Source organism: Anser brachyrhynchus, assembly GCF_964034855.1.
Source record: "Anser brachyrhynchus genome assembly, chromosome: 1".
Classification (NCBI taxonomy): Eukaryota; Metazoa; Chordata; class Aves; order Anseriformes; family Anatidae; genus Anser; species Anser brachyrhynchus.
In genome coordinates this window covers 143,278,816-143,305,072 of record NC_137694.1, presented here as the reverse complement: position 1 = coordinate 143,305,072, position 26,257 = coordinate 143,278,816, and the positions used below count along the sequence as shown (strand labels likewise).

General features: G+C 48.9%; 1 protein-coding gene across 1 annotated transcript in view; it reads left to right on the top strand.

Moving 5' to 3' along the window:
• Window positions 1-1,095: 1,095 nt before the first annotated feature.
• The window catches only part of LONRF2 (LON peptidase N-terminal domain and ring finger 2), a 35,812-nt gene continuing 10,650 nt past the window's right edge, over window positions 1,096-26,257 (top strand). The window contains exons 1-7 of the mRNA XM_080557009.1: window positions 1,096-1,978; window positions 17,838-17,956; window positions 21,395-21,517; window positions 22,261-22,422; window positions 22,901-23,126; window positions 25,152-25,248; window positions 25,608-25,722. Coding sequence (XP_080413135.1) covers window positions 1,204-1,978; window positions 17,838-17,956; window positions 21,395-21,517; window positions 22,261-22,422; window positions 22,901-23,126; window positions 25,152-25,248; window positions 25,608-25,722 — 1,617 coding nt within the window. The 5' untranslated portion in view covers window positions 1,096-1,203. The remainder of the gene's footprint in view (window positions 1,979-17,837; window positions 17,957-21,394; window positions 21,518-22,260; window positions 22,423-22,900; window positions 23,127-25,151; window positions 25,249-25,607; window positions 25,723-26,257) is intronic.

Sequence of the window (26,257 nt, the reverse complement as noted above, 5' to 3'; positions counted from 1 at the left end):
TGGCCGTGATGGGGCAGAACCACACCACGTCTGCCCCATCTTTTATGTGCCCCATCTTTTATGAATCATGTCCCCAGCGGACTTTGATAAAATGGCAATGGGATTTGATCCCATCATAACTCCAAGTGAAGATGTCGAGATAGGGAATGATGAATGGATGCGAGATGCGGAGGTCAGACTTTGGATGGAAACCTCGAGCCCTGGAGGTGATGCAAGTGTCAGAGCAGTGAGTGTTGCTCAAAGAACCAATATCAGAAGCACCCATAGTGCAGAACGGGCACGTTGGGGAAGCAGCAGGGCTGCAGGCAGGCCAAAACCACCCGTGGGCATCGCCTGCAGTGAGGTGTGGTGATGGGGTGACAGGTCCTCACCAGGGGCCTTAAGGCCTTACAGGAGATAGGCAAAGACCCCCACAGCCTCCCCTGCCCAGCTGCAACCCCAAAAGTGACTGGAGACCGGCACTTCCTCACCGGGCTGACAGCCTCCCCGTTCCCCCAGACGCTTTGTTTACAGCTGTGTCTAAAATAAACGTTGCCTACTTTTTTTCTTTCCTTTTTTTTTTTTACTCCTGTTATTCCTGCGGAGCAAGTTGGATTCCTTTCTGACTCACGCCTGATTAACTAACTTCCAGCTGCATTATCTTTCTTGTTGCTGCCGATGCACAAGCCAGCGCTCAGCACGACTTGCAGATCCCAAGCTGAGTTGGCAGCGCTGCCGCTTACAGAAAAGGATTTTTTTCTGAGAGTTGGGGATTCTTTTATTAGCATTTTATTTTATTTTTTAAAAGAGAACACGTGCTCGGCTTTCTCGGGAAGCATGGCAGGGGGGACACCCCTCAGCAATCCCCCCAGGCACCCCCGGCGCTGAGGGGGCTAGGCGGGGAAGGGCCCGAGCGGCGCCTCCGGGGCCGGGCACCAGGAAACGGGGCCGGGGCAGGAAGGGGCCGGGCGGGCACCTGGCGGCCGGGGGGAGGCCCGGGGGCGCCTTACACAACCGGGCGGCCCTTGCATAAGCCGGGGGCGGTGCGGGGAGGGCGGAGCGGGGCTCGCCGCCCCCCTGCTGCAGCGCCGCGGCCCGCCCCCGGCCCGCCCCGCCTTCCCTTCCCGTCGCCGTCCCCTCCCAGGAAGGAGCCGGAGGAGTCGGCGGCGGCGGCGGCGCCGCGGGCCCGGCATGGAGTAGGGGCGGCCGGGGGCCGGCGGGGGCATGGAGCTGGGCCCGGGGCCCTGCGCGCTGCCCCCGGCCGGGACCGGCACCGGCACCGGCACCGGTTCGGCAGCCGGGGCGATGGCGGCGGCGGCGGGTCCGTGCTCGGAGATGCTGCAGGTGGCCGAGGAGGCCTTCCGCGGCGGCAACTTCGAGCTGGCGGCCGAGATCTACGGCTCGGAGCTGGCGGAGCTGCCGCAGCCCGAGCGGGGCCTGTGCCTCCGCCGCGCTGACGCGCTGGCTCGGGCCGGCCGCATGGCCGAGGCGCTGGACGCCTACGGCGCGGCGGCGCGGCTGGCGCGGCTGCGGCCCGACGAGCTGCGGGAGCTGGCCGAGAGCTTCGCGCTCAGCATCCGCGACAAGGAGCTGCGCCTGCCGCCCTGGGGAGGCGGCGGCGGCGGCGATGGCGAGGGGCTGGGCGACCCTGCCTGCTGCCGGCCGCCCGAGCTGTTCGCCTGCCCGCTGTGCCGGCGGCTGCTGTGCGAGCCGGTGACCCTGCACTGCGGGCACACCCACTGCCGCCGCTGCGCCGAGCCCGGCGACTGCGGCCGCTGCCACCGCCCGCGGCGCCCCGCCGAGCCTTCCTCCGCCGCCGCCGCCTCCCCGCCGTCCCCGGCCGCCCGGCCGCGGGTCAACGTGGTGCTGGGCAACCTCCTGCAGAAGTGGTTCGCCGCCGAGAGCCGGGCCCGGCGGCTCCGAGCCGAGGGCGACGCGCTGCGGGAGCGCCAGGAGCTGCCGGCCGCCCTGGAGAAGTACAACGAGGCGCTGGAGATGGGTGAGCCGCCGGGGAGGGTCCCCCCGGCGAAGGGGTGGGGAGGGCTGGGGGAGCGGAGAAGTTTCGGCACCAAGTTTTGGGAATGAAAGCGTGTTGTGTGTCCCCCCCCCGCCCCCAGCACCCCGTCAGGGCGCTGCTATTTTTGTTCCGCTGTTATTTTCGTGGTGGTGCTCGCTCTGGAAGGTGCCTCGCGTTCAGCCGCCCGCAGCCGATGACTCATTGTGCAGCGTTTCTAGAAAATCCTCCCTCCGTGTTCGTGGGGAAACCATCTTCTGGCGGAGGGTACGCGGCCCTGGCTGCGCTGGGCGCCGCCGCGACCTCGTGGAAGGAGCCGGCTGGTGGAGCAGATGCGTGAGCGCCCAGCCACGCGCGGCCGTCTTCTCAGCAAACAGCGGCTGTCGGAAGCAATAAAACATCAATAGGTGTGCAGGCTCGGAAATAAATCTTCCCGTCTTATGCTGTGGCAAGAAAAATCCGTGATTCGACCTGTAGAGACCAGCTGCCTGTGTTCTGAGCGTAACCTCCTCAGATACACAGGCATGCCGTAGTTCTGCACGCAGAGCGCTCTCCAAAGAGTCAGGATTTAGATAAAAATGCCGTATCCTGCCTTCCTGCCCACCCAGACATGTGGCAGCCCCCGTTTGCCCAAGCCGGGTTGTTTTGGGTCCCTACTCGCTGGGTTGTAGCCTGGTAGTAGTGCTGGTGTGCGTGCGTGCGCCCTGCTCACTCGCCTTGAACGCGGCGGGGGGCGGCACGGTGTGAGTGGTGTGGAAAATGCATGAGGAGGCACGGGGCTGGGGGGAGCAGGGATCTCAGCAAACCCCGCAGGATCTCGGCAAACCCCCTGGGATCCTCCAGGCTGCCCACCGTGGGCGTCTGTCTGCTTCAGCTGGAGAGGAGGGGGAGAGTGGGGCTCTGCCGTGCTAACGGAGATGAAAACCCATGGGCAAATCTCTTCACCAGGAGACAAATGAAACAAGAAGGCAGTGGTGCTTCTCCTTGGTGGGAGAGCTCCTTCCCTCCTTTCAGCAAAACTGCTTTCCTCGCTCCTGGTGTTGTCACCCAGCGGCAAAGGACTGAGATGTTCCCCATTGTTCAGCTGGTGGAGAGAAGCAAACGCGCCACAGGGAGAAACACGCTGTGGAGAGCAACACGCCGTTATGCCCTGGCACGGCTGCATTTCTTTTGCCACGGCTGCCTGAAGGGCACCTGAGCGGCGAGCGCTGCGTGCAGCACAGCATGCCACCACCCCGCAGCTGGGGCTGGCCGCAGGAGCCGGTGGTTGTGCTGTTTTTTCCACTTCTGCCGTCAGATGTGGCGAGTGCCGCGCGCTCCTCGCCCGCTCTCCGTAAAACTATTACACGGTTTAGCTGAAGTAATCTCTGTTAAAGTAGGGCAGGACGGAGAGCTCGGGGAGGAAGGTGAAGCGGAGGGAGGGGAGAGGCTCGATGTAGGTCACTGTTGGACGCAGTGAGTTTTCACCAAGGCAGCCTCTTAAAAAAAAAAAAAAAAAAAAAAAAAAAAATAATTGGGTACTGGCCCCGCTGCTGGGGAAAACAGCATCTTGTGGGTGAAGCGAGAGGCTGATGTGGATTTCGGAGAGTTGTCACGGGCACGGGGAGAGGGAGGTGCAGCTGGAAGGCACGTGCGGGGAGGACGCAGCGTGGGGCCGGGGGCCTGTGTGTGCTGTCCCTGCAGCACGTGTCCCCAGCCCTGCCTGCTGCGGGGATAACAGCGATACCGCGGCCTTCGGGGCACAGCGGGAGCCTGTTCAGAAGCTCCTCGCTCCGTAAGCGGGGCCGAAGCTGCTTCATACGGTTTTTCGTTGTTAAATGATAATTGGGAATGATGGTGGGCATCTTGCCAGCTTTTGAAGCCCTAAGACTGGAGGCTGCCATGAGGTGACTTCCCAGGAGCGGATCCAAGTCCCCACAGTCAAAGGGCAGGTGCCCCCACTCCATCCCCCAGACCGAGACCTTCCTCCATGTCCCATGTGTACCTGCTGTGGTTCCTCACAGGCCAAGCTGCTGTCAGAGCATGGCTCTGTTTCAAGCTTTCTCCACCTCTGGGCATTGCTGCCGGGAGTCCCGGCAGTGGGTATCTTCGTTGCTTTTCCGAAAGCGGAGCAGAAACTGAAAGACACGTGACCATGTGGGTTGTATGATTGCCGTACAAAGTTACAAAGTTAGGAGGACTCCAGGCCTCCTGATGTGTGGTTCGGTGGGGTTTTTACTCATGTTTCCCTGCTCTGCCCATTGCATGTGTCTTGGTGTGACAGCAGCTGTTGTCTCAAAGCGAGCTTTCCGCCTCACAGTTGGCTCTGTCGTTCTGGTTGCGACCTTGTGTCTTCTGGTCTGAACACCAATCCTTGAGGTCCCCTGAGCCTGCTGTGAGCAGGCTGGGCTGTAAAAGGCCACTTGAGGTGGTCTTCCCTTCTTTCTGGCAGCATCTGGAGTATCTGCTCCTATCCGCAGGTCTAAAAAGACACCCGCGGCCTTCAAGTTGTCGCCTTTTCCCAGTGAAACCAGTCAGTCTCCAGTGGAAATGGCTTACTCTTTGCTGCAAGTATGTTCATCTTCTGTCCTGAACTGTCAGATTTGGTGTCCCCGCTGCTTCTGTCTTTGTTCTGGTGGATTCTGCTGCGGGTTCAGGTGTGGGTGTGGGTTTTTTGGTGTTGCTGTTGAGAAAATTGGCTTTAGGATTTGATCCTTTGAGAAGCCCACAGCTTGGTCGTTTCCACCACTTTAAACAAAGTCACTGGCTTTTTCCCTGCCACAGACGTTGGAATAGATCTCTGGTTATTGCAAGGTATCTAATTACCACTCCTTCAAAGCAAGCACGTGTCAGGCCACTTGAAAGGAAGCGTTTGTTTCCAGCTGGATCGCTCCGGTGCCAAGCTTTGTGCCGTGCAGCCATCGCAATATCGAGCGTTGCCATTTGGGCAATGCCCAGTGTGCTGGCTGCTCCCCAGGGAAATGAGGCAGGGGTATCAGAGGTGGGTTTCCTCCCTGCCACCCCTTCTCTTCTCCCTGGTTCTCTGACCTCATGGGCTTATGTGGGACCGTGTCTGGGGGTAGTACGTTTGTTTTGTGTGTGTGCAAGCCTACAGACCCTTCAAGTGGAGGGAAGCTAGATCTCGATGGCAAATGAACAGGTGTTTTGAGGATGTGCTTTTGAGCGCGTGGTTTAAGGCTTTTGACACCGTTCCCCACAACATTCTCCTCAAGAAACTGGCTGCTCGGGGCTTGGACTGGCGTACGCTTCGCTGGGTTAGAAACTGGCTGGATGGCCGGGCCCAGAGAGTTGTGGTGAATGGAGTCAAATCTGGTTGGAGGCCGGTCACTAGTGGAGTCCCCCAGGGCTCGGTACTGGGGCCGGTCCTCTTTAATATCTTTATTGATGATCTGGATGAGGGCGTCCAGTGCACCCTCAGTAAGTTTGCAGATGACACCAAGCTAAGTGCGTGTGTCGATCTGCTCGAGGGCAGGAAGGCTCTGCAGGAGGATCTGGATAGGCTGGAGCGATGGGCTGGGGTCAACTGCATGAAGTTCAACAAGGCCAAGTGCCGGGTCCTGCACCTGGGCTGCAACAACCCCAAGCAGCGCTACAGGCTGGGAGATGAGTGGTTGGAAAGCTGCCTGGCCGAGAAGGACCTGGGAGTATTGGTGGATAGTCGGCTGAATATGAGCCAGCAGTGTGCTCAGGTGGCCAAGAAGGCCAACGGCATCCTGGCCTGTATAAGAAGCAGTGTGGCCAGCAGGTCTAGGGAAGTGATTGTGCCCCTGTACTCGGCTCTGGTGAGGCTGCACCTCGAGTACTGTGTTCAGTTTTGGGCCCCTCGCTACAGGAAGGACATGGACGTGCTGCTCGAGCGAGTCCAGAGAAGGGCGACCAAGCTGGTGAGGGGTCTGGAGAACAAGTCTTACGAGGAGCGGCTGAGGGAGCTGGGCTTGTTCAGCCTGGAGAAGAGGAGGCTCAGGGGCGACCTCATCGCTCTCTACAGTTACCTGAAAGGAGGCTGTAGAGAGGTGGGGGTTGGTCTATTCTCCCACGTGCCTGGTGACAGGACGAGGGGGAATGGGCTAAAGTTGCGACAGGGGAGATTTAGGTTGGATGTTAGGAAGTACTTCTTTACCGAAAGGGTTATTAAGCATTGGAACGGGCTGCCCAGGGAGGTGGTGGAGTCACCATCCCTGGAGGTCTTTAAAAGACGTTTAGATGTAGAGCTTAGGGATATGGTTTAGTGGAGTACTTAGTGTTAGGTCGGAGGTTGGACTCGATGATCTTGAGGTCTCTTCCAACCTAGAGAAATCTGTGAATCTGTGAATCTGTTTCTGTCCTTGTAGGAAGCGAATCCCAGTTTCAGAGGTAGCAGGTGGCTGTTGCTTAATGGGGAGATAACGAACAGGGCTTTTCCCAAGTAACGTGTGTAACTTTATAGGGCTGGAGACTGCATCACGGCGGGGGAGGGACGCAGCAAGGCGGTTCATTCTCAGGGAGCAGTATTTATCAAGAAATAGGCTGTCTCGTGCAGGCCAGGCGGGAGCTCGTTGCACATTTTGTGCTAGTCTGCTGGCTTTAAAATTAGATTCAGCACAGATCTGAAGGAGACCGTGTTCTTCTCAGGGTGAGAGCATGCTAGTAAGCAAACAAACAGAGACCGTAAGGGGATTTGGGTAGTGGTGACTCATTCCTTCAGCTGCCGATCCTCTGTGCCTTTCTTCCTACTGAGGCAGCCTATTAGCATCCCATGCCTTTCCTGTAAATAAGCCTGAAAACGCCTGCTCGGAGCGCGTGGCTGCAGCGGCTCCAGCCTCCTGCACCAGCTTCAGCAGAGCTGAGGTTCTCCTGGGGGGGATTGCCGATGCACACAACCACTCAGATTGCCCAGCACCTTTGTTTTTAATCCCCCCAGGGGTTCAGAGTAAGGCTGTAGGAGATAACTCCACCATGCTTTTCAACCTTGGCGAAGGACGGATGGTACAGGTACAAGGGGGCTTTTTCTTCCCGAGCCCACAGAGAGGGCCGCCTTGCCTGCACGTCCCCATTTCCCGTGGATGAAGGGCTGAGGAGACAAGTTCATACGCAGTCTACCTTAGTATCTTCAGGGGTGGAGAGCAGTGTGCTGGCCCTGAGGCGTGGGACATGGTGAGAAACAAAATGTGGGCACTTTCCTGGGCTTCGGTGGGAGGAGGAGGCTCTGCCTCTCTTGGGTGAGCATCAGCGGAGAGACGTTTCTCCCTTTTCCTCATCCCAGTGGAGGTTCACCAGAAGTTGGCCCGATCCAAAAGGAAACTTAATGTGGCCACTCAGCACTAATTTATTTTGTGGTAAAGCCATTCATGGAAATTTATCTAGCGCCTGCTGAATTCTCCCTTGGTAAGAATTCAATTACGGGGGGGGGGAACGGCAGGCTGGGAGGCAGCAGAAAAGAGCCATAAAGGGAGAACCAGGCATGTGAGGATGACGTCCCGAGCCAAACTGTGCCTGCTCTCCAGCAGATGCAGCCTTTTCAGACAGCTGCTCAGCGCCAGTTCCCACTACCCAACCCTAGCGTGCTGTGCTTCACCTCCGTGGGGATGTTGGGGTAGAGCACCTGCAAAGCAACCTGGTCTTCTTGACCTTCACATCTCCTCTGGTCTGTACGTGCAGTTGTTCACAACGATGTCTTTGCATGCAAGATCAGTTGTGCCACGCTGCTGGTGTAGGTACACAGGCAAGTCATAGGTGTTTTTGGCTTTCCATCCCTCCTCCCTGTAGTTCCACATCAGTACAGAGGATGCATTTTCACTATCATCGGCTTTGAGACTTAAAATATGTTAACAAAGTGCAGATTTTGGAGCCCAGACTTTCTTCGCTATAGAAGTGTGTGTCTGTTCCAGTGTGCTGGGCCAATGTGAGGTTACCCCTTTGCAAGCCAGGGGCAGGGTCTGTTAACAGAGCTCATGTCTGTGCCCCAGGTTGGGTCCGATTTAGTAGGCTGGGTATGGTTTTACATCAGTAACTGTTAAATGAGAGGGGAGAAGTAAAAAGATCTGTGCTGTAAATTGAAAAATAAGTGTGTCTTGCTGTGCCTTTTGACCTCCTATACTGGCTCTCAACCTGTTACAGCTGCAGGCTTTCTTGTTTTAAGTGATGCTTCGGTGCAGGCTGATTCAAGAACAGCTGCCTTGGGTTTTCCTGCTAGATAAAAGCGGAGTTGTGGGGGAATACTGCTTCACGGGGAGCACGGCGTGGGTGAACCGAGAGCAGAGCATTCCTGGAGCTGGGCTGAGTGATTACAGCGATGAGTAAGAAGGCTTTGGGCAAGTGTTCTGCCGTGTTCCAAAAACGATTTGCTGGGGTGTTTGCCTTCTAAGCCTGCTTCTGAGTTTTTTCAGATAAGGGCAGAAAAAAGACGGTGCAGCCTCCTTTTCGTGGGCCGGGGCAGCTTCCCGGCGCTGCCACGTTGCAGGAGTGGTGGGTGAAGGGTTTGATGTCTTGGTTGTGAGCGAAGGTCAGAAGAAGCAAAGAAACTACGGAGTCCCCTCTCTGCCAGGGGAAGCTGCTGAAGTGTTTGTAGAACGCCACACTATAAAAATATTTTATAGAGGTGACTGATGCCACAGGACACGTTCTATTAACTCTGTCACTGTTTTCTTAGGACTTGTGCTCCTTAGTGATGTACGTGCACTGAAGAAGCATCGTTCAAAGAAAACAGCTAGAGATCATTCGCAGACCACATTTGAATCGTGTGTTAGTACGCTTTAATAGTCTTTTCTTGTCGGTGCACTATTTCTAGAGGGCTGCTGTCAAAGATAAGGTCAGCTGTCTCTCAGATGTAGTTAAAAAATAGATTGACCAAATCTTCTTTCCTCAGTGTCTTGAGAACGCTGCTGATTTCCAGTGGTAAAGAAATAAGCCTCTTGACTTTGTACCAGCCATTATATAAAAGAAACAAAACACAAAGTGGGGGAGCTGGTAGATGACTGTCATGACTCTCAGAATGGCAAATAGTTCAGTCGTTTTAATAATTTATCAAAAGAATATCTAATTTTATAGCTACTGAAGGAAAGTATGACTTCTAAATGAAGAATGAGAGGTAGTCTTTTTGAAATTGCATGCTGCAAAAGATAGTAGGTGCTTTCTTCTTGGAGGATCTGTGCTTAAAAAAAAGAAACTCTACCATCCTTTTGTAAAAGCATCTCTTGGAATCTGCCCAAATTAAGCATGTCCCCAAAACCTGTTTTTTCTGTCTTACATGGACACAAAAATGTGTAAAAGTAGGCATTGAGATTACCTGGAAATTGTTGAATAGGGTGAATGTTATTTTGAAGCTTAAAATATTTTGCAGGCTCCCCCCCCCTTTTTTTTTAAACTGAGGTAGTGCTTGAAAAATAGTAGCGAATGCTACATGTATGACACTGCTGGAAACCTGTGAAGTGCTTGGGAGCAGGAGCTCGTATTACTCTTGATTTGCAAAGAGCTCACAGCTTAAAGCTTAGATCCCGTTGTTGGATCTCTGACAGCACTGTCTGCTTGCAGAGGGCCTGCAGAAGGCAGGGGCTTTGCAGGGTTGCAGGACCAGGGGCAACGTGAGACCTGGGCATGGTGAACGGGAGCATGTCCATGGTGGCCACCAAGGGAAGGAGGCATGGTGCAGTACCCTAGGCAGTCTTTGAGTGTTTTTTTTTTTTAAATAATGTTGCTCGTGTAACTTACTGTACTACTTAGGATAGCTTCTCCCCTCCTGCCCTCTGTGTATGTTATCTAGCTGTAATTTCTTATAAATAATTGAGCTGCTTCCGAAATTCTTGAAACTTTCTCACGTGTAAACATAGTTCCCTCTCTAGGATTGCTCAAGTCTCTTCAGCATATTCTCTTTTCCTCTTACTGTTTAAAATAAAGTGTCTTCTGCTTTTGGAAGAAGACATCTGTGAAAATGACTTGGGCTTCCTAATCTGAAAATGAGTAGGATACTTCATCACTCTTCTTCTCTTGTACAGATGTGTTACATGATCTGCTCTGAGGACAAAAGCAGTGGGGTAGTAATTGAGAAACAAGAAGGTCCTTCTTGCAACTTGCAGAGAATCAGAAATTCTAGGCTGAAATAAGCTTTAACTGGAAAAAGAGAAGGTTACAGAGACTTGAAGAGCAACTGGTAGAAATGCGGTTTTTATACTGGTGGTGGCTAAAAGGGCAACTAGGTAATCACCTGTAAGGTCGTGTTATGATAGCATATCTCGCTGTAAATCGATCTTGTTCTCTGTGATTGTGGCAGACCTAATTGTCTGGTCTTGCTTGGCAGTGAGGCACAAGGAGTCTCAGGAGTCTCTGCAATCACGGACTCGTGTGCACCTCGCGCAGCTGCCCATTTGTATGGGGCGTTCGGCCATTCACTTGAGTGTTTTGAAGATCGGTTAAGGGTTTGACCGCTTGGGTTTGGTTTGTGTTAGGTTTGCTTGTTGTATTTCTACTTTAATCTGTTATCATCTTGTTTTGTACCTGCTGTTTGAGAGGGTACTTCAGTTCTGAGGCTGCTATCCTCTCTAAGAAAGGGCTTTGTTAGGAAACCTTGCCTGAACCCCAAACTAAATGCTGTGAGAGCTAGTAAACATTGAAAATGAGTCACATTTGTGTGCTCAATAGTTTTATTATACTAGTGCCAAGCAGCCACAGATGGAGTTGGGGTATGTCACCTGAGGCAGTGCTCAAATGTCCAAAAGGTAGAGTGGAAACCGAAAATGTGACGAGAAGGTGTTGATTCAAGCAATTAAAAGTGGGAGGGAATAGCGTGCATCTAGCGAAAACGTGGAAGGATTAGGATTTTGATAGGAGGTGTGGATAATGTGGTCTGTTACATTTAGCTGTATGCCGGGACGTTCTTGAATTGAGGACTTGTGCTGTACCATGAAATTCGCCACTGTAGTTGGTTTGTACGCAAGGTTCTCATTGCCTTTACACTCGTGGGAATGCAAACGAAGCCGTAGGTTAATGTAATTGGTTTGACATGCTTCTGCCTCATTAAGCCAGAGGGACAATCTGAAAGTCTGGGCATGAAGCTAGCTGTACCTTCTTTATGGCAGCACTTCTTCCAGGCAGCATACAGCTTCTCTTACAGTGTTTCTCTTGAGTAATGAGGGGAGGAGTGATTAGCTGTGCTGAGTGGTGATGACAGTCCAGCTTTAAATAATATACAGAGCTTCCTTGTTGAGAACTTACTCACTGAGCCCGAAATAAAACCACTGGGAATCCAAAGCATTTTGTCAACCATATAAAAAAAAAAAAAAATCTATGTTCTTATGTCTGGGCTCTTCTTTTTCTGGAGGGTGTTCTCAACAGCAGAAGGCAAAGAACCGAGGCCCAGAGAAAAGTTAATTCAGTCTGGAAATTGTATGTTCTTAAGAATAGCCTAGCTGATCTGTCACCCATGCTCTTCAGTCAAAGTGATAATACAAGGGAGTGTCTTGATGTCTTCATTTCCCCCAGACCAGAAGCTATCTATGCAAGCATGCTCCAGGGCAAGGAAGCAAGTGTGTGGATGTTCTTGTATTTTTGTGAGGAAAGGCAAAGGGATGTAGCTTCAGTGCTGCTGGTGAAGTAGTGGCTGTAATTCAGGCACTCCAGCTGTACAACAGAATCATAAGATCATCCAGGTTGGAAAAGACCTTCAAGATCACCAAGTGCAACCATCAGCCTGACCTCCTGAGTCCCATCACCAGACCATGTCCCTTAGTGCCATGTACCTCTCTAATGCCTCCAGGGATGGTGACTCCACCACCTCCCTGGGCAGCCCGCTCCAATGCCTGACCACCCTTTCTGTGAAGAAATTCTTCCTGATATCCAATCTAAATCTCACCTGGTGCAACTTGAGACCGTTTCCTTGCGTTCTGTCACTTGTCCCTTGAGAAGGTGACACTGTCCTCACTGCAACCTCCTTTCAGGTAGCTGTAGAGAGCAATGAGGTCTCCATTCAGCCTTTTCTCCAGACTAAACAACCCCAGTTCCCTCAGCCACTCCTCATATGTCATGTTTTCTAGTCCCTCGTGTAGGTGAAGAGGGAAGATTTTGGTGTGGGGTGGCATTTTGAAATGTGTAATGCACACCTCCATTCACTGCATGTAGTTACCTTCTCAAATAGTGTCAAGTCATTTGCCTTACAGCTATGAAGGCAAATAACTTGGTATCTGTATGAAGATTAAAAAATAGAGCTGTATGGCAGACAGAACCTGAAGGAAGAGGTTATGTATTTTTATTATGACAACTCAAGGCATTGTGAATGTGGAAGGAGGCGGCTTTGGACAGGTAAACCCAGCGCTACAGCAGCTGCGTGGCACCCGCTGTGAGTGGAGGAGCGTGATGCCCCATGCCGCTGCTTCTCGGGGCAGTCTTGCAGCTTGTAAACTCGTTTGCTGACCGTCTGGCAGCATTGCTTGTGTGGTGGGAGTAGGTGTTTGAGGCACCACTGTGCTGTGAAGCAGCGTGCTGCTTCTGCACGACAGAAAGTTTATGGAAGGGACTGGTCATAGTCTGCCAAGGTGTGTAATCTTGGAGATAGATCTGAGTTCAGGGCTGGGAATGTCCTGGGGTTGCTTCATCCGATCCTATACAGGGTCATATTCTGTCTGCATAGGAACTATCGATAGCTGTCCTATTTGGCCTTACCTTTTTCTTTAATTATAAGATATCCCAAGTTGGAAGGGGCCCACAAGGGTCACTGAGCCCAACTCCTGGCTCCACACAGGACCACCCAAAAACCAGACCATGTGTCTGAGAGCAGTGTCCAAAGGCTCCTTGAACTCCAGCAGCTCGGTGCTGTGACCACTGCCCTGGGGAGCCTGTCCCAGTGCCCGACCACCTCTGGGTGCAGAACCTTTCCCTAACAGCCAGCCTGACCCTCCCCTGTCCCAGCTCCATGCCGTTCCCTCGGGTCCTGTCGCTGTCCCCAGAGAGCAGAGCTCAGCGCCTGCCCCTCCGCTCCCCTCGTGAGGGAGCTGCAGGCCGCCATGAGGCCTCCCCTCGGCCTGCTCTGCTCTGGGCTGAACAAACCGAGGGAGGGACCTCGGCTGCTCCTGATACGTCTTCCCCTCCAGACCCTTCACATCTTCATAGCTCTCCTTTGGACACTCTCTAGTAGTTTTATGTCTGTCTTGTATTATGGCATCCAAAACTGCACCGGGTAACGTGTGCCCTTTATAAAAGGACATTGCTGAAGCCCCCGCGCCTGTCCAGGCCATCAGCTGCGTTTGCCTGCACAGCGCTGTTTGCAAGTGCCCACTTCCAAATCAGCTGAAGTGTGCCTGGCTGCAAGAACGGGCTGGTGGAGAAGGGAGCTCCCACGTCTGGATGCTTGCGTGCTTCCTCTGGGGTCTTAGTTTACTTTCACATGCTAAAAGACTGACAGTGATACAAATGCAAGGAGGAAAAGCCATGAGGTTCAGAAAGCCTTTTTTTTTTTTTATGTAATCCATTTAATGTGGGCTGCTAAGTGAGAAACTGTGGGTTTGCTGATGGCAAGCATGCATCATGCTTGTCATCCCTCTTCAGTTCTGGGGAGCTGAACTTGTTTTTCATCTTTGTTGTAGACTGAAGTTTTATTTGAATGCCCCGAGTGTCTTTGCTGCTTCTGTTAATTATCTCATCAAGTGTGCTCCTGCCTTTGTTCCCCAACCAGACAACACACCCCCACATGCTGTTCTGGGTTTTTTTGAGCAGACTCATGCTTGCATGAAGTCTGGAGGAGAAGAACTAGATTGCTACTCAGTTAATTAATATATACTACTAATTTGTAATTGAAATGAAAATAGATGTTCCGTATTATTTTTAAAGCTTATGAAAAAACTTTCGCTACCGAATTGTTCAGAACTGAATGCACAACATCAGAGCAAGGCAAATTTCGTCCTCTCTCCAGTGGCTGGAGTTACGGTAAAATGGGGGGAAGTTTTTCCCCTAAAGTCCTGTACAGGTTGACTCTTGCTAGCGAAACTCGGGGGGTTTTGTAATGACGCTTTTTTGGTTATGCTCATCTATTGAGGAAATATGCTTAGGACTGAAGTAGATTTGAATAAAACGCTCTTCTAGGAAGAAATGTCAGATAAGAAGGATTAGGGAGTTCTAGCAACTTTCAACTGTTTTTTTCTGTGCTCCATTCGTGAAATGAAGAAGAAATCTCAGGAGTAGTTTATTGCAGAAAAACTCTTATCATCCACGTCCTATTTGGAGAACTCTCTAATTGCTCTCGCTTTCTTTTTAGCACAAGGAGGTTTTGGGGAGTGATGTTCTTCTCTGCCAGACTCCTGAACTCAACCAGTGTAGTATTTTTAAAACATGAAGGCGTGAGCATATCTGGAAAAGTAATTTTGGGTGTTAGCTGCTGTGTAAGTAGAAGCGCAATCTACCGAACATCTGCAAATGAGTGCAAAGGTGGTGTGAGCGGAGCTGATGTTGAATTCACAAAGAGGGGTAGAAAGTTAACATTTTTGGAAAATCTGAGCTGGCTGTTGCGTCTGTTTGAGCAAGCTGGCAAGCACAGTCTGTACTGGTGATATTTGGCTGTCCCAAAGAGGGTCCAGGATGCGCAGAGTCACCGAGTCCCTCAGTGCTGGGTGATGCTCAGGCATCATCTCATGCTGTAGGAATAAGGCTGGGAAGGAGGATGCCACTTGAGAAGGTTCCCAGGACCTGTGGCTCCTAGGAAGACTCTGTGTCCTGGCTGCCCGGAGCCACAGATCCTGGGAACCTCAGCGGTGGATACACGATGCTGACAAGAACATAAATTTTGCTGTGCAGCTGCAGGCTCCCAGAAGACTTTGATTCAGGAAATGCCATCTGGTGGTATTGTGGAAACGGTAACATTTTCTGCGCTTCGCTGTTTTAATTTGGCCTGAGATACGAAGTCATTTCATAGGAGAAATCTTTTATTCCTTAATATTCCTTAACCTCTGTGAGAAAGAACGGGTACCTTATCTTAAAGCAAACCACTGGTTATTGTGTGATTTTTGTGGCTTTGTTTTAAATGAACTTGACGCTGTTTTGTACTATACTAACATCTAGCAGCATCAACTCTGCATGTCCTCAAGCCTTCTCAATCTACCTCCTCTGACTATTTTTTTTCCCCACAACAAATAAGAGTGAAACAACTCAATAGCACGGTGTTTATAGAATCCAAGTCGTTATTTAAGCTATACCTGGATACTTGCTCTTTCTTTCCACTTCCACACCTACCTGCAGCTAGGTTGGCATCAGCCAGCTGGGACAGCTCTTCTTGGTGCTGGTTATGCTGATTGAGAATAGGATGCCTCAATCCATCTGACCTTGGGAAATCACATAGCCCAGCGTTGTTTTGTTTTGATTTTTGGTGGTGGTTTTTTTGTTTGCTTTGTTTGAGTTTTCCTGGCCCACAGTGCCTTTTATCACCTAATGTGGTTCTGGTAGCTGTTAGCTTGTGGTTTGCAGACTATCCGTGCGGCACAGCCCTGCCACCAGCCCTGCTTGCTCCAGTGGATGGGTGCTAGAAGACCTCCCGGACCTCGCCAGGTGCCAGCTGTCCGCAGGCTGGCCCTTAGCCCTGTGCCGGTGACGGGACGTGCCTGCAGGCATCGCCGCCTCGCCTCCGAATGGGGTGAACTTGAATGAAGGAGGCTGGGCAGGGCTCCAGCTACTGAGTCTTGTCTGGCTGCCTGACCTCACTCTAGAGAACCTGTTATGCTGTATTCTCATAAATACTGTTCCTTGAGCAAAGCTGGAAACTTGTTCCCCCCGTTCCCTTTCTCTCTTGCTCGGTTAACTAAACATTCCTGGCCAGTTATTCATTAAAGTGGGCCACACCTTATGCTTTCTGATGGAGACTTCATCAGTGCAGGAACGAGCCCTGGTACATGTAGCTTTTTCTGGTCTGGCTTAGTTTTTTTTTTGGTAGCTTGGTATTTTCCCTTCACGTTGTGGGAGCCTGTGAACTTTGCTTTAGCAAGAGTTGCAGCCTTTGCGACACCCTTGTGCTCTGCAGTGGCTTTTTTGTTTAAAACACAAACTTTTGCAATTGAGACAAGATCCCACGGAAGAACTGATGAAGCTGTTCTCCGAGTCTGCCGAATGTATGAAATGCTGTGAATTGTCCACTGAAAAACATGAGGAAATGTCAGCATGGCTGAAATGTCAGCACTGCGGTAGTGAACAGAAGCAGGAAACTAGTTGGCCTGCCCAATAATCTTGCAATGCTTCCTTTCCCTCTGTGGTGCCAAAAAATACCCCACCCAACGCTAACTGATGGAGCTTTACCATCTACCCCCGTCAGTGCACTTTGCACAAATACCACGCAGCAGATACAGTGATGGAAATACAGGCAGAGTATGCATCTGGATTTAATACAATCAGAAGACGCAGACTATTAAATGATAACTAAATTGGATAATCGTATATTTGAGCATCTATGGAGCGGCAGAAAGCAAAGAGCTGGCTTCTGAAGGTATTAGGCTAATTGTTTTCAATTTAATTCAATTCGCAGTCGTCTTCAGAATTCTCCTCTAGAAGCGTGGATCGCTGCAGCAGTCTGCATGTGTAATATTAAAAGAAAAAAAAAGCCAACAGCTGACAAACCACAATGTGAACTAGCTTTTACAGAGCTGTTTTAGGTGTAGTCTGCAGCCTTCGCTGTCTGTGGGGCAGCATCAGCCCATGTCTGTCATCCTGCAATTAGCAAATCTGGCATCGCTCCCTGCGACAGCCAGAAAAGGCAGCGGTCCTTGCTGCTTCTTTCTTTCTCATCCCGTGTCCTGGCGCTCACATTTGTGTGGCTGCACAGTGAACCAGTTGAGGGGAAACTGATCCTCTTAAACCTTTTTATTTATTTGTTTTCATTGCATTAGCTTTCAGTCAATTGATTCCTTGGTCTGGTTCACTGTGCAACCACGCGGACCTGGTTCGCTGCGCGAGCGCTCACGTGAGCTCCAGGGAAGGGAGGGGATGGCAGGGTGGTGGTGAGCTAATGCTTCTGGACAGGTGCTTAAACCCCGTGAGCAGTGGCACTGGTACCAGTTACATGCTTATTGTATGTCTGCACTCACTTGTGTGTGTGCCCAAGCTTCACGTGGACAATGTGAGGTGATGGAAAGGGGGCTGATGTGGTTTAATATCCTATAGACAACCTTGATGAGCGGGCAGAGCGCGCCGTCTGCATGTCGCTAAATTGGGAGTAGGAAGGAGGTTAATGTGCTGGAGGGGAGGGCTGGTGGACAAGCTGAACGTGGATCAGCCTCAGTTTCTCTGTGCTTCTCTGAAACTTTATGCTGGAACTAGATTTCCATCTTAAAATGTGTTATAGGGGTCATAGGAAAGGACTTGAGACGTTCCTAATCCATGCAAGCTGAAAACAGTTCATGAATGTCTGATCACCGAGAGGTTTGCCTGCTGTAAGGATGGCAAGGTGAACTGGTGGCAAGCATATGGAATTTGTCGACTGCATTCATTTTTTTTAATGAATGGCTTCTGGGATGTGTTGTCGATAAAGTTCTGCCTCAGTGATTTCTGCACATAGTTTTTTGCTTTCAACCAAAACCACACTGGAGGGAGAAAAACTTGGCAACTTTTTTTTTCCCCCTTGCTTAAATGTCATGTAAGCAAGGTGAGGGAAAGAGCAGGTGACATCCTATATGCGAATATGAAATCTGTCCTGCTAGATAAAATGCAGAGTTTGCTCCAAGCTGAGAGGAATATATTTTAGGAAGGAAAGAAGGAATTACCTTTTTTCCATTCGTTACAGGGGAGTATAAATGATTGTGCGGTTGTGCTTTTTAGGTTACCCTGGCTGAAATTAGGTTACTGCATTTAACACATGCTAGCACTCCTTTTAACCTTCTTGTAACCTTTTTTTTTTGTCTTGCAGCTCCTTGCAAGTGTTCACTGATAGCACAGCGAGCAGAACTCTGCACGTCAATGAAAAACTACCAGCAAGCTCTCCATGACGCGGATGTCCTCTGCCGAAACAAGCCCCACTGGCCTGCGGTACGGCGCTTGCATGCTGCAAAGAACAAGATGCTTGTTCTCTGGGCTTCTCTTTGTGGTGGGGATGGCACCGGTGAGGTCATTGCTGGAGGAGCATTGTGGCGTTGTCAGGGCTGGAAATGTACTGAAAGCCAAGTCCTTCACAGGACAAGTCTGTGGAAGGTCCTCAGCGTGGGGTTTCTGTGATAGGCAGTCAGTGACATGAATTTGTCTGTACTGGTGCTCATTGATCTGTTCGAGCTTGTGCTGTGGCTTGGCAGCAGAATCAGGTTCACGAGTCACCAGTGGCAGGGGATCCCTGTTCCCTTCAGGATGGCGTGCCCTGGGCTCTGCAAACCTCCTGGCCACCGTGTTTTTCTGAGGAGTATCCTAGGCCCTATTTCAGGAATTCCTTGTCTTTTTTTCCTTCAGGACTAAGCGTTCATACGTCTGATTCCTACCTTCATGTCATAGTGAACCTTGGTAGGGTGGGAGGTTTTTTTCATACTGAATGAGGTGCGACAAGGAGCACTGGTTGCAGACAGCGTGAAGCAAGTGTCAGAAGCGGTGTTACAGGAGGAATGGAGAGGCACGTGGTGCCTGTAGTTACCGCCTGTCGCCTGAGGGTAGCCTGGGTATCCAACAGCTCGCCCCACCTAGGCTTACACCTCCAGTCCCTCACCCATTGCTAACAGAACTGCAGCACGGGTTTGACCAGATAAAGCCCCTGGGCTTGGAGGGAGTGTGGCGTGGGGACCTGGGGGAGGATTCGAGGTGGGCCTTGGTTTCTCCTTGGCCTTACAAAGACTGAGAAGGTATTGCACGAACCTCTTGGTGGCCAGCCTCAGCAGAGGGGCTGCAGCCAGCTCTGTTCAAGCTGTACGGGATATGGGGTGAGCTGAGAGGTGCTGTATGAAGCATCTAGCTTCTGACAAATTAGATACTTGTCTTCCAAGGATATCTGTTTTGTCACCCGTTAAAACATTTTCTATTTGAAGGCAGATCATAATCTTCCCCCCACCTCCAATTTTGCTCTTTAAAATTTGACATTCTGTCTCAGATCACTTGTCGTCAAGTCAAGAATCCCATCTCGGGCAGTGCTGATTGAGTTTCTGTGCGGAGGGAGATGGATGAATTAAGCACATTCAAATGTTTTCTTGAGGAGTCTTTTCTGTTTGCCTTGAATCCATGGAAATTTGATGTGTGTCAGTCGTAGGCAGATAAAGATTTCGTTAATCGCATCTCTGAAGAATGCTAATCAAAAATGAAACTTGTCATCATGGCATACCAGCAGTATCACAGATACATTTTGCCTGCGTATGCATGTGTCATAGTTTCCACAGAAGCTTTGGTGATCGAGAATTAACATTCTCAAGGAATTCTGCTTTGTTTTGTATCCTGTGACTTTTCATCCATCCAGCAGCAGAGATTAGCTCAAATGTGTTTGTAGCAAAAATAAATAAATAAAAATCCACAATAAAACAGAAACCATTCTGAGAGCAGCTCCTGGGAGGTGAGCATTCACCACCAGAACCTTTTGGCTTATTGCTAACTCAAATTTAATGGCTCACTGAGTTCCTGAAGCTTTTGGGTCCATTGTAGTAAGTAGAGCAATAGACCAGTTAGTTTCTTTTCAGTTGCTGTGAAAGCCACGTCCTTGGACTCTCTGAGGGAGAAGTTTCCAGTTGTGCTTTGCAAGTGGCAGGTAGAAACAGAAGCCCTTCCTGAGGCTGCTTGAGGTCCTAGCAAGATCTTACCCTACAAATCTGGTGCTTCCCATGACAATGTGAAAATAGGAGAGGGAAGGTGGCAGTGGTAGTCTCATAAGTGCAGAGGTCTGTTGTTCCTCAGTGTAATTTCAGGTGTTGGATCTTTAGATATTTCTTCCATAGACAGCCCAGATTAGCCCTCACTTTGCAGCGTGGACAAGGAAATTGTTCTTGCAGCCCCGAAGGAAGACACCAAACAGCCTTGTAGCCTCTCCAGGGCAGTTGAGTAAACTTGTCTGCACTGTTGGGATTGTTAGGAGCTCCTTAGAAAGGTCTTACAGAGGCTGTGCAAGTCTCAAAAGAAAAAGATCGGGGTCAGGCCTCTGCAGTACCTCTCTTACCATGTTCAGAAAAAAATGCAGATCTGCAGATCATGCCTCCAGCATGCTAACTCTGTCCCAGTCTCCAGAAGCCAAAGGGCATTTCTTGGGAATCAGGTCAGGCTCCAAGTGCTCCTTTGACCCAGCCTCCTATTGGGAAATGTGCTTTCTGGTTGCTGGAATAAATAGGCTGCTGCTTTACTGTGTTTTGGGAAACTCAGTCCTCGTCTGGAGAGGTTGCTGCGTACTGAGACTGCTCGTTCAGTTCACCAAATGGCGTATGGTAACTAGCCTGTCCTACAGAGTGCCTGCTACTTTCTTTTACTACAAGCTTCGTTCTTATCTTCCTGACACTGGAAAGGTAAAGATTGTAAGGGGCCTCAGCTTGAAGGGCTGTACTGAAAGGGTGAAAGGAAGTGTACCTGCTGGGGAAGATTATGAGATACTGGATCTTTTGGCATTAGTGTGAAGAACAGAAAAATACATCTGCTTATCTGACCAGTCCAAGAGATACACCAGCCTAGAGGTAATTGTGTAAATCAGAGGTGGACTGGAGTTTGCAGAACATGCTTCTGTCTAGGAAGCAAGACACAAATGTTCACATACACGTTTAGTTTCTCTCTGTCTTTAAGGAAATAATTTCCGTAAGTCAGATTTGAACTGCAAATTGATACCGACAGGGAAATTCAGAAGTGAGGCATTGCTCTCTCGCCAGTAACAAGCAAAGTAGGACTTGTCCCCAGGCTGACTATCATACCTCTTGGCCACAAGTGTGTCACTCTACGGCTTGAACAGGTAGGACGGACTAAAAGGTTTCAGGTTAAGTGCTGGTGAATTGCCCAAAATTCATAATATTTTGGTGTTTTCCACCCAAATAAAACAGAACAATTCTTTTTCCCCTGCAAGACACCCAGCAAGAAGTGAGTGTCCTACACCTGAAATCATTTTGCTCTGTCCAGTGCCATTGCCAAGCCTGCACCATGCCACTGCTTTTCTCATGTAGCTTCATTACTGTTCGGAGTGCCCTGGTGTGTGGAAACCCTTCTCCACGGTTTGGGAGCCCTGTAGGATATGTACTAGTCTCAGTCCCTGGGGAGACAGACGTGGCTCCTCAAACCGCATCAGGTCCTCTGCTGAGGAAAGGAGTGGTGTCTTTGCCTGGGGGTGACGCAGCAGTGGGTTCCTGGTGACACGTCGTTCAGCACAAGAGAATGGCTTTCCTTCAGTCACACAGATTGAAGAGATTGGTATCAAAATAGCATCTTGTTCTTCATCGTCAGAATGGAGTGAATGGCCAAGTGTGTGTGTTGGTGTCTTGCTGCCACCTTGGAAATGATCTCTGGATTTGTATGTTTTCTTTGTGTGAACAGGGTCATTATGTGAAAGCAAAAGCTCTTTCTGGATTGGAAAGGACTGAGGAAGCACTGAAGGAATTTCTCTATTGCGTTGCCTTAAATCCTGAATGGAGCTCAATGAAGAAAGAAGCCCAAAAGGTATCAAATGTGCTTGCTGGCTGCTTCTTGGCTATCACACTGCTCTGTGGAGGTGCCTGCATCACAAGGATGGTGTATTTGTGGATTCTGTTGCAAATCTGTAGGTTGGGCCACTTTTCTTTATAGATGATGCTTGCAGTATGTCAGCAGGATTTGAGCACACCTGGATTTTGTAGGCTCAAAGCTCTTAATTTTAGTGCCCATCAGAAAACCTCTTCATGTGGGAAATGGCAGGGGGTTGAAAAGGGCAGCTCCTGTCCTGGTGGAAAAAAAAAATATCTATGGTCCCTGTAGGAGTTTATATAACCCCCTCTAAAGGGGACACTGCTAATCGACCCTAGTCAGATTCTCTGTTACAGTTCATACAGGCAGCTTTTTCAAAAAAAGAAATGGGGATTCAGCAGGGTGGTTGGTGGGGACTAGTGAGAGGGGGACCGGGCTCTACATAGCGTCAGCAGCAGGGCAGGGCACAACAGGCTGCCACCCTGGTTGCTCATGGGGAGCAGAGACCTTCGGGGAGGGAGGTGGACACGGAGTTCCTGGAGAGAAGAGGACCTTGGAATATGTCTGTGGTTGTGGTGGGGACTGATGCACGAGTTTCCTGTGGCCATCAGGGAATGCAGGATCTCCCACTTGTTACAAGCCTCTTGACATTCGGGAGCTCCAGAGCATGTTTATCTGTTTTTGCACAACAGAAATTGATTATTTTTATTGTTCTTCTTTTCTTCTCTCTAATTGACTAGATAATGTGTGAGATGTTTTTCCCAGCCTTTGAAAATGTGCATGATAGTCTAACAGCACCTTTCTCTAGTCGAACATCCCATACGAGATTGAAACCTGCATTTTTGAATAGCATAAACACACAATCAGCTGCTGAAGATAGCTCTATTGCTGGGTCCTCAAAGGTAAAGTAAAAAGTATTCAACCTATAAATACCAAAAGTAACATAAGGACCTGTCTGGTCTGTGTGACGTTGTCGTTGTCGGAACTTGTGTAGGCACTTATTTCATGGTAAGCCTGGTCTCTTTGGCTACTGTTGTACCTCTTGTTGGGACATAGTTCCTCAGAAAAATAAGAGAATGCAACACTTCCTTCAGAAAATAATGTGATGCCTTCCTGTGAAAATCAATTCTATTTTTTCCCCCTCTACGTCCTTTATGCGCTTGGGATTTTAATATGATAGGAACACAGTTTGTAGAGACGGGAGCCATAGAGAAGTGTCCTCATTTAATGCAACTTGAGAGTGGCCTTGTTTGATACAGACCTTTGTCCCTTTCTAAGCTCAGTATAGTGACATTAATCTCTTACTGATGTATGTAACTCAATAATCATAAAACTAAGCATGTCTCATGCTGTATATAACTGTTCTTAATTCTTTTTTAGGATACTGTGTTCAGGTTAACAAAAAACCCGTCCCAAGAATCTGATGTATTTAGAAGCACTGATTCTCCCGTTGCTCATCATGTACTGGATCGCTATTTTGAAGACAACAAGAAGTCTTTGGGAGCTATTCTCTCCAGTTTACCTGGGGCTGGCTTAAAAAGAAAGCTGTCCAGCGATATGAGGGATTTACAAAGCTTGGATGTCCCCAATAAGATCCCTAAAAAAGGTTTGTGCTGTGGCTTAGAAAGGGGGTTTCTTTTGCGTTTGCTTAAAAACAATAAACTGTTTTTTCCTCTCCTTTTTTTAGGTGTAAATGAAACATTTCCTATATGGATTGGAATAATACTTTTTTTCTAGTATGTCCCTTTCTTCTCTAACAACATTACTCAGCCATTCCTGTCTTTTTAGAACATGTAGAGTTTAAGATGTTAAAGGCACTGAAGTTCAAATGCTGTTTACATTATTCCAGAGCAGTTTCAATTCATTCAGTGAACAATGCATTTTTCTTTCTCAAAAAGGGCATTTCTAACATGTAATCCACTAACAGTTTAGTCTTTGTATTGCTGGCAGCGTTTCAGTTTTCTAGGTCTCAGAGGTATAGGTGCATTTCATTGCCTTTCTATAGGCAGGAAAGATACAGTAAGCCTAGAAATTAATCTTTAATTGGCATCAGAAAGAGTCACATGCAACTTTACATGAAATTTTCCGAGCAAACAAAGAAACCCTTTGAAGGATAAGAAGCCCACCCAGTTTTCTGTCACTTGATAGCTGTGCTTACAGTTGGTATGCTTCTCAGGCTTCCAACAAAGACCTCTGAAGTGTTTTTAGTACTCTGGGAAAAAAATGCTGAAGGAAATATATTGCACTGAGCAGTGAAATAATTGGTTTAAAGGGGCTTTCAAAATTCCACTGTATTAGCGTGCATTTTTTCCCTTAAAAGAAATAAAAAAAAAAGTACCTCCTTGACCAATCTGCCTTGAAATATCACAAGTCTTCAAGTGCTGCTGTTTGCCTTCCACCTCTGCAAATTACCAATTTATGGCCAGTTTCTGATCGTGGTGTTGTGAAAGGAAAAATACTGTACTTTTCTGTGAACTGCAGACTCAGTAAATAGATTGTGAAACCTGACACTCCTCTATCTTCATAGCAAAGGCCAGAGATCGCATTTTACCCATGGCCATTAATTTCTGGTCTGTGCTAGATCCTGATGCTGTGCTACTATTTGCAGAGCGACACAGGTTCTTGCTGTTACCAAAGGCTAACGTGGAAGATGTAGGTTAAAGATAACGCTGTTTTGCTTTGTAGGCCACACTAGTGCCCTCTCCCCTGTCCTGTCTGTGCTCGAGATAAACCAGATGCTGAGCATAAGTTATCCTTTAACAAAACATCCCAGTGTTTTAACTTAACATAAAAAGCTGAGCATTTTTTTTTCCACAGTCAAGAGTTTGGTTAATAAAAAGGACACGGAGGTAGTATTTGCGGCTCTGTTGCAACTCTTGCTGAGCAACAAAGATGCGGATTCTAAAAGAAGTGGCAGAATCTGCTTGTATTACTGTCATCAGAAACTGAAGCCTAAGCTGATACCTCTTGAGCTTAAATACTGCTGTGGAGTTTGAGGCCTGTGTACTTCAGCTGTGTTAACTACAGTGATACACACCACCTTCACGCGAAATTCTGCCCGTCCTTTTTCTTGAAGTGTTTTCTCTCTATCTGCCAGTGCTGCATTAGCTCAGGTAACTCCAGTAGTCCTTAAACTTGAAGCTGTCTGAAATGTGGGATTTCCACAGCAGGGTAGTCCAGAAGAGTGTAAGCTTTTTTATACTGGTAAGAAAAATTACCCCTGCTGAGAAATCTATAATAAACACTGATGAAATAGTTTAACTGTGTGTAAACAAATTAAATTCTGGACTTAACATGCTTAAAAACATCTGGCCAGGCTGATGTGGGAGTGGTGGTGGCGGTGGGAAAGCAATAGCAGAATATTTTAAAAACTAGACTTCGAAAAAACAACCATTTTTGGAGAAGCAAATCATGGGTATTCAACTCTAAAATGCTTTCTCTGGCCATAGACATCATCCTCTGCTCTCCAAAAAATTTCCTGCCAGAAAGTCTAAAACCTAAATGGAAAATGTTTTCTTTTTGGAAGCTTTGTTTCAAATAAAGAGAGAAATTAGTTTATGGAAAAACAACTTAGCATTTGAAATTGCAGTAATACTGAAATATTCGCTGTAATTATCATCTTAACTTCTAGATGCAGAGGTTTTACCAGAAAACACTGTCATCGCTTCAGGCGAGATACCAACAACTCTTGTTGACGCGTCGGACTTCGAGTGTTCCCTCTGCATGAGGTACGGCTATGCTGACCTGTGATTAAGATCTGAAAGCCTTTCTATCTTCTGAAAAATGTTTTCATAGTGTCAGAAGGGAAACCAGCCAAAGAATACCTAAATCATTGCTTCATTCCTTTTTCCTTAAACTTGCATCTGATGAGTCTTTACAGACGCAATCTTCATTAGGCACCAACTTTGTTTACCGCTTCTAAAAATGAAAACCTTTTTTATGTCACCGGATAAAAATGTTACCTGTGATTTATTCAAAAGCAGGAAAGGATGAGATGGCGAGGTCTAGTCACTCGTTTCCACAGTTTCGGAATCTGTATTGTTTATGTTGGCAGCTTAGTTTTTTTGTTCCATGTTTTCGTGTGCAGGTTGTTCTATGAACCTGTTACCACTCCCTGTGGACACACCTTTTGCCTCAAATGCCTTGAGCGTTGCCTTGATCATAATCCACATTGCCCACTCTGCAAAGAAAAGCTGTCAGAAGTAAGTATGTCCTTGCCCCACTTAAACGAAGCAAGTACAATACCATGTTCTTCAGAAAGTATGTATGTGGGGGTTTTCTGTGCTCTACTTACAGTAGAGAGCAGTAGTACCCACAGCATCAAGCTGTGCACGGACCTCATTTGCTCCAGAATATATTTCGTTGTTCCCGTTGGGGAAAAAAGTGGGATTTGCTGGTGCTTAAGGGAACAGAGACACCCTTCATCGTGTCAGTCTGGTGTCTGAGGACTCCCAGCTGTAGCCTTGTTCCTACCACCTCCCCAGTCTGTATCTCTGCTACCAGTTGAATACTCCTTGGTCAAAACTTGTGCTCCAGTAGACGTGTCTCTTAGTGTCTTGGGTAGCAGTAACCTGGCAGCTGTGGGTAAAACGAATATATGCATCTTCTGCAGAAGCAAGGAAGAACTGCTTTCTCTTGGTAGTGGTACAAATTCTGCCAAAAGAAGGGCACGGGGGTAAAATTAATGGGTGTTAGTGAGCAACGTACCCAAAAGTGGAAGTTTTGATGCCCAAAAGC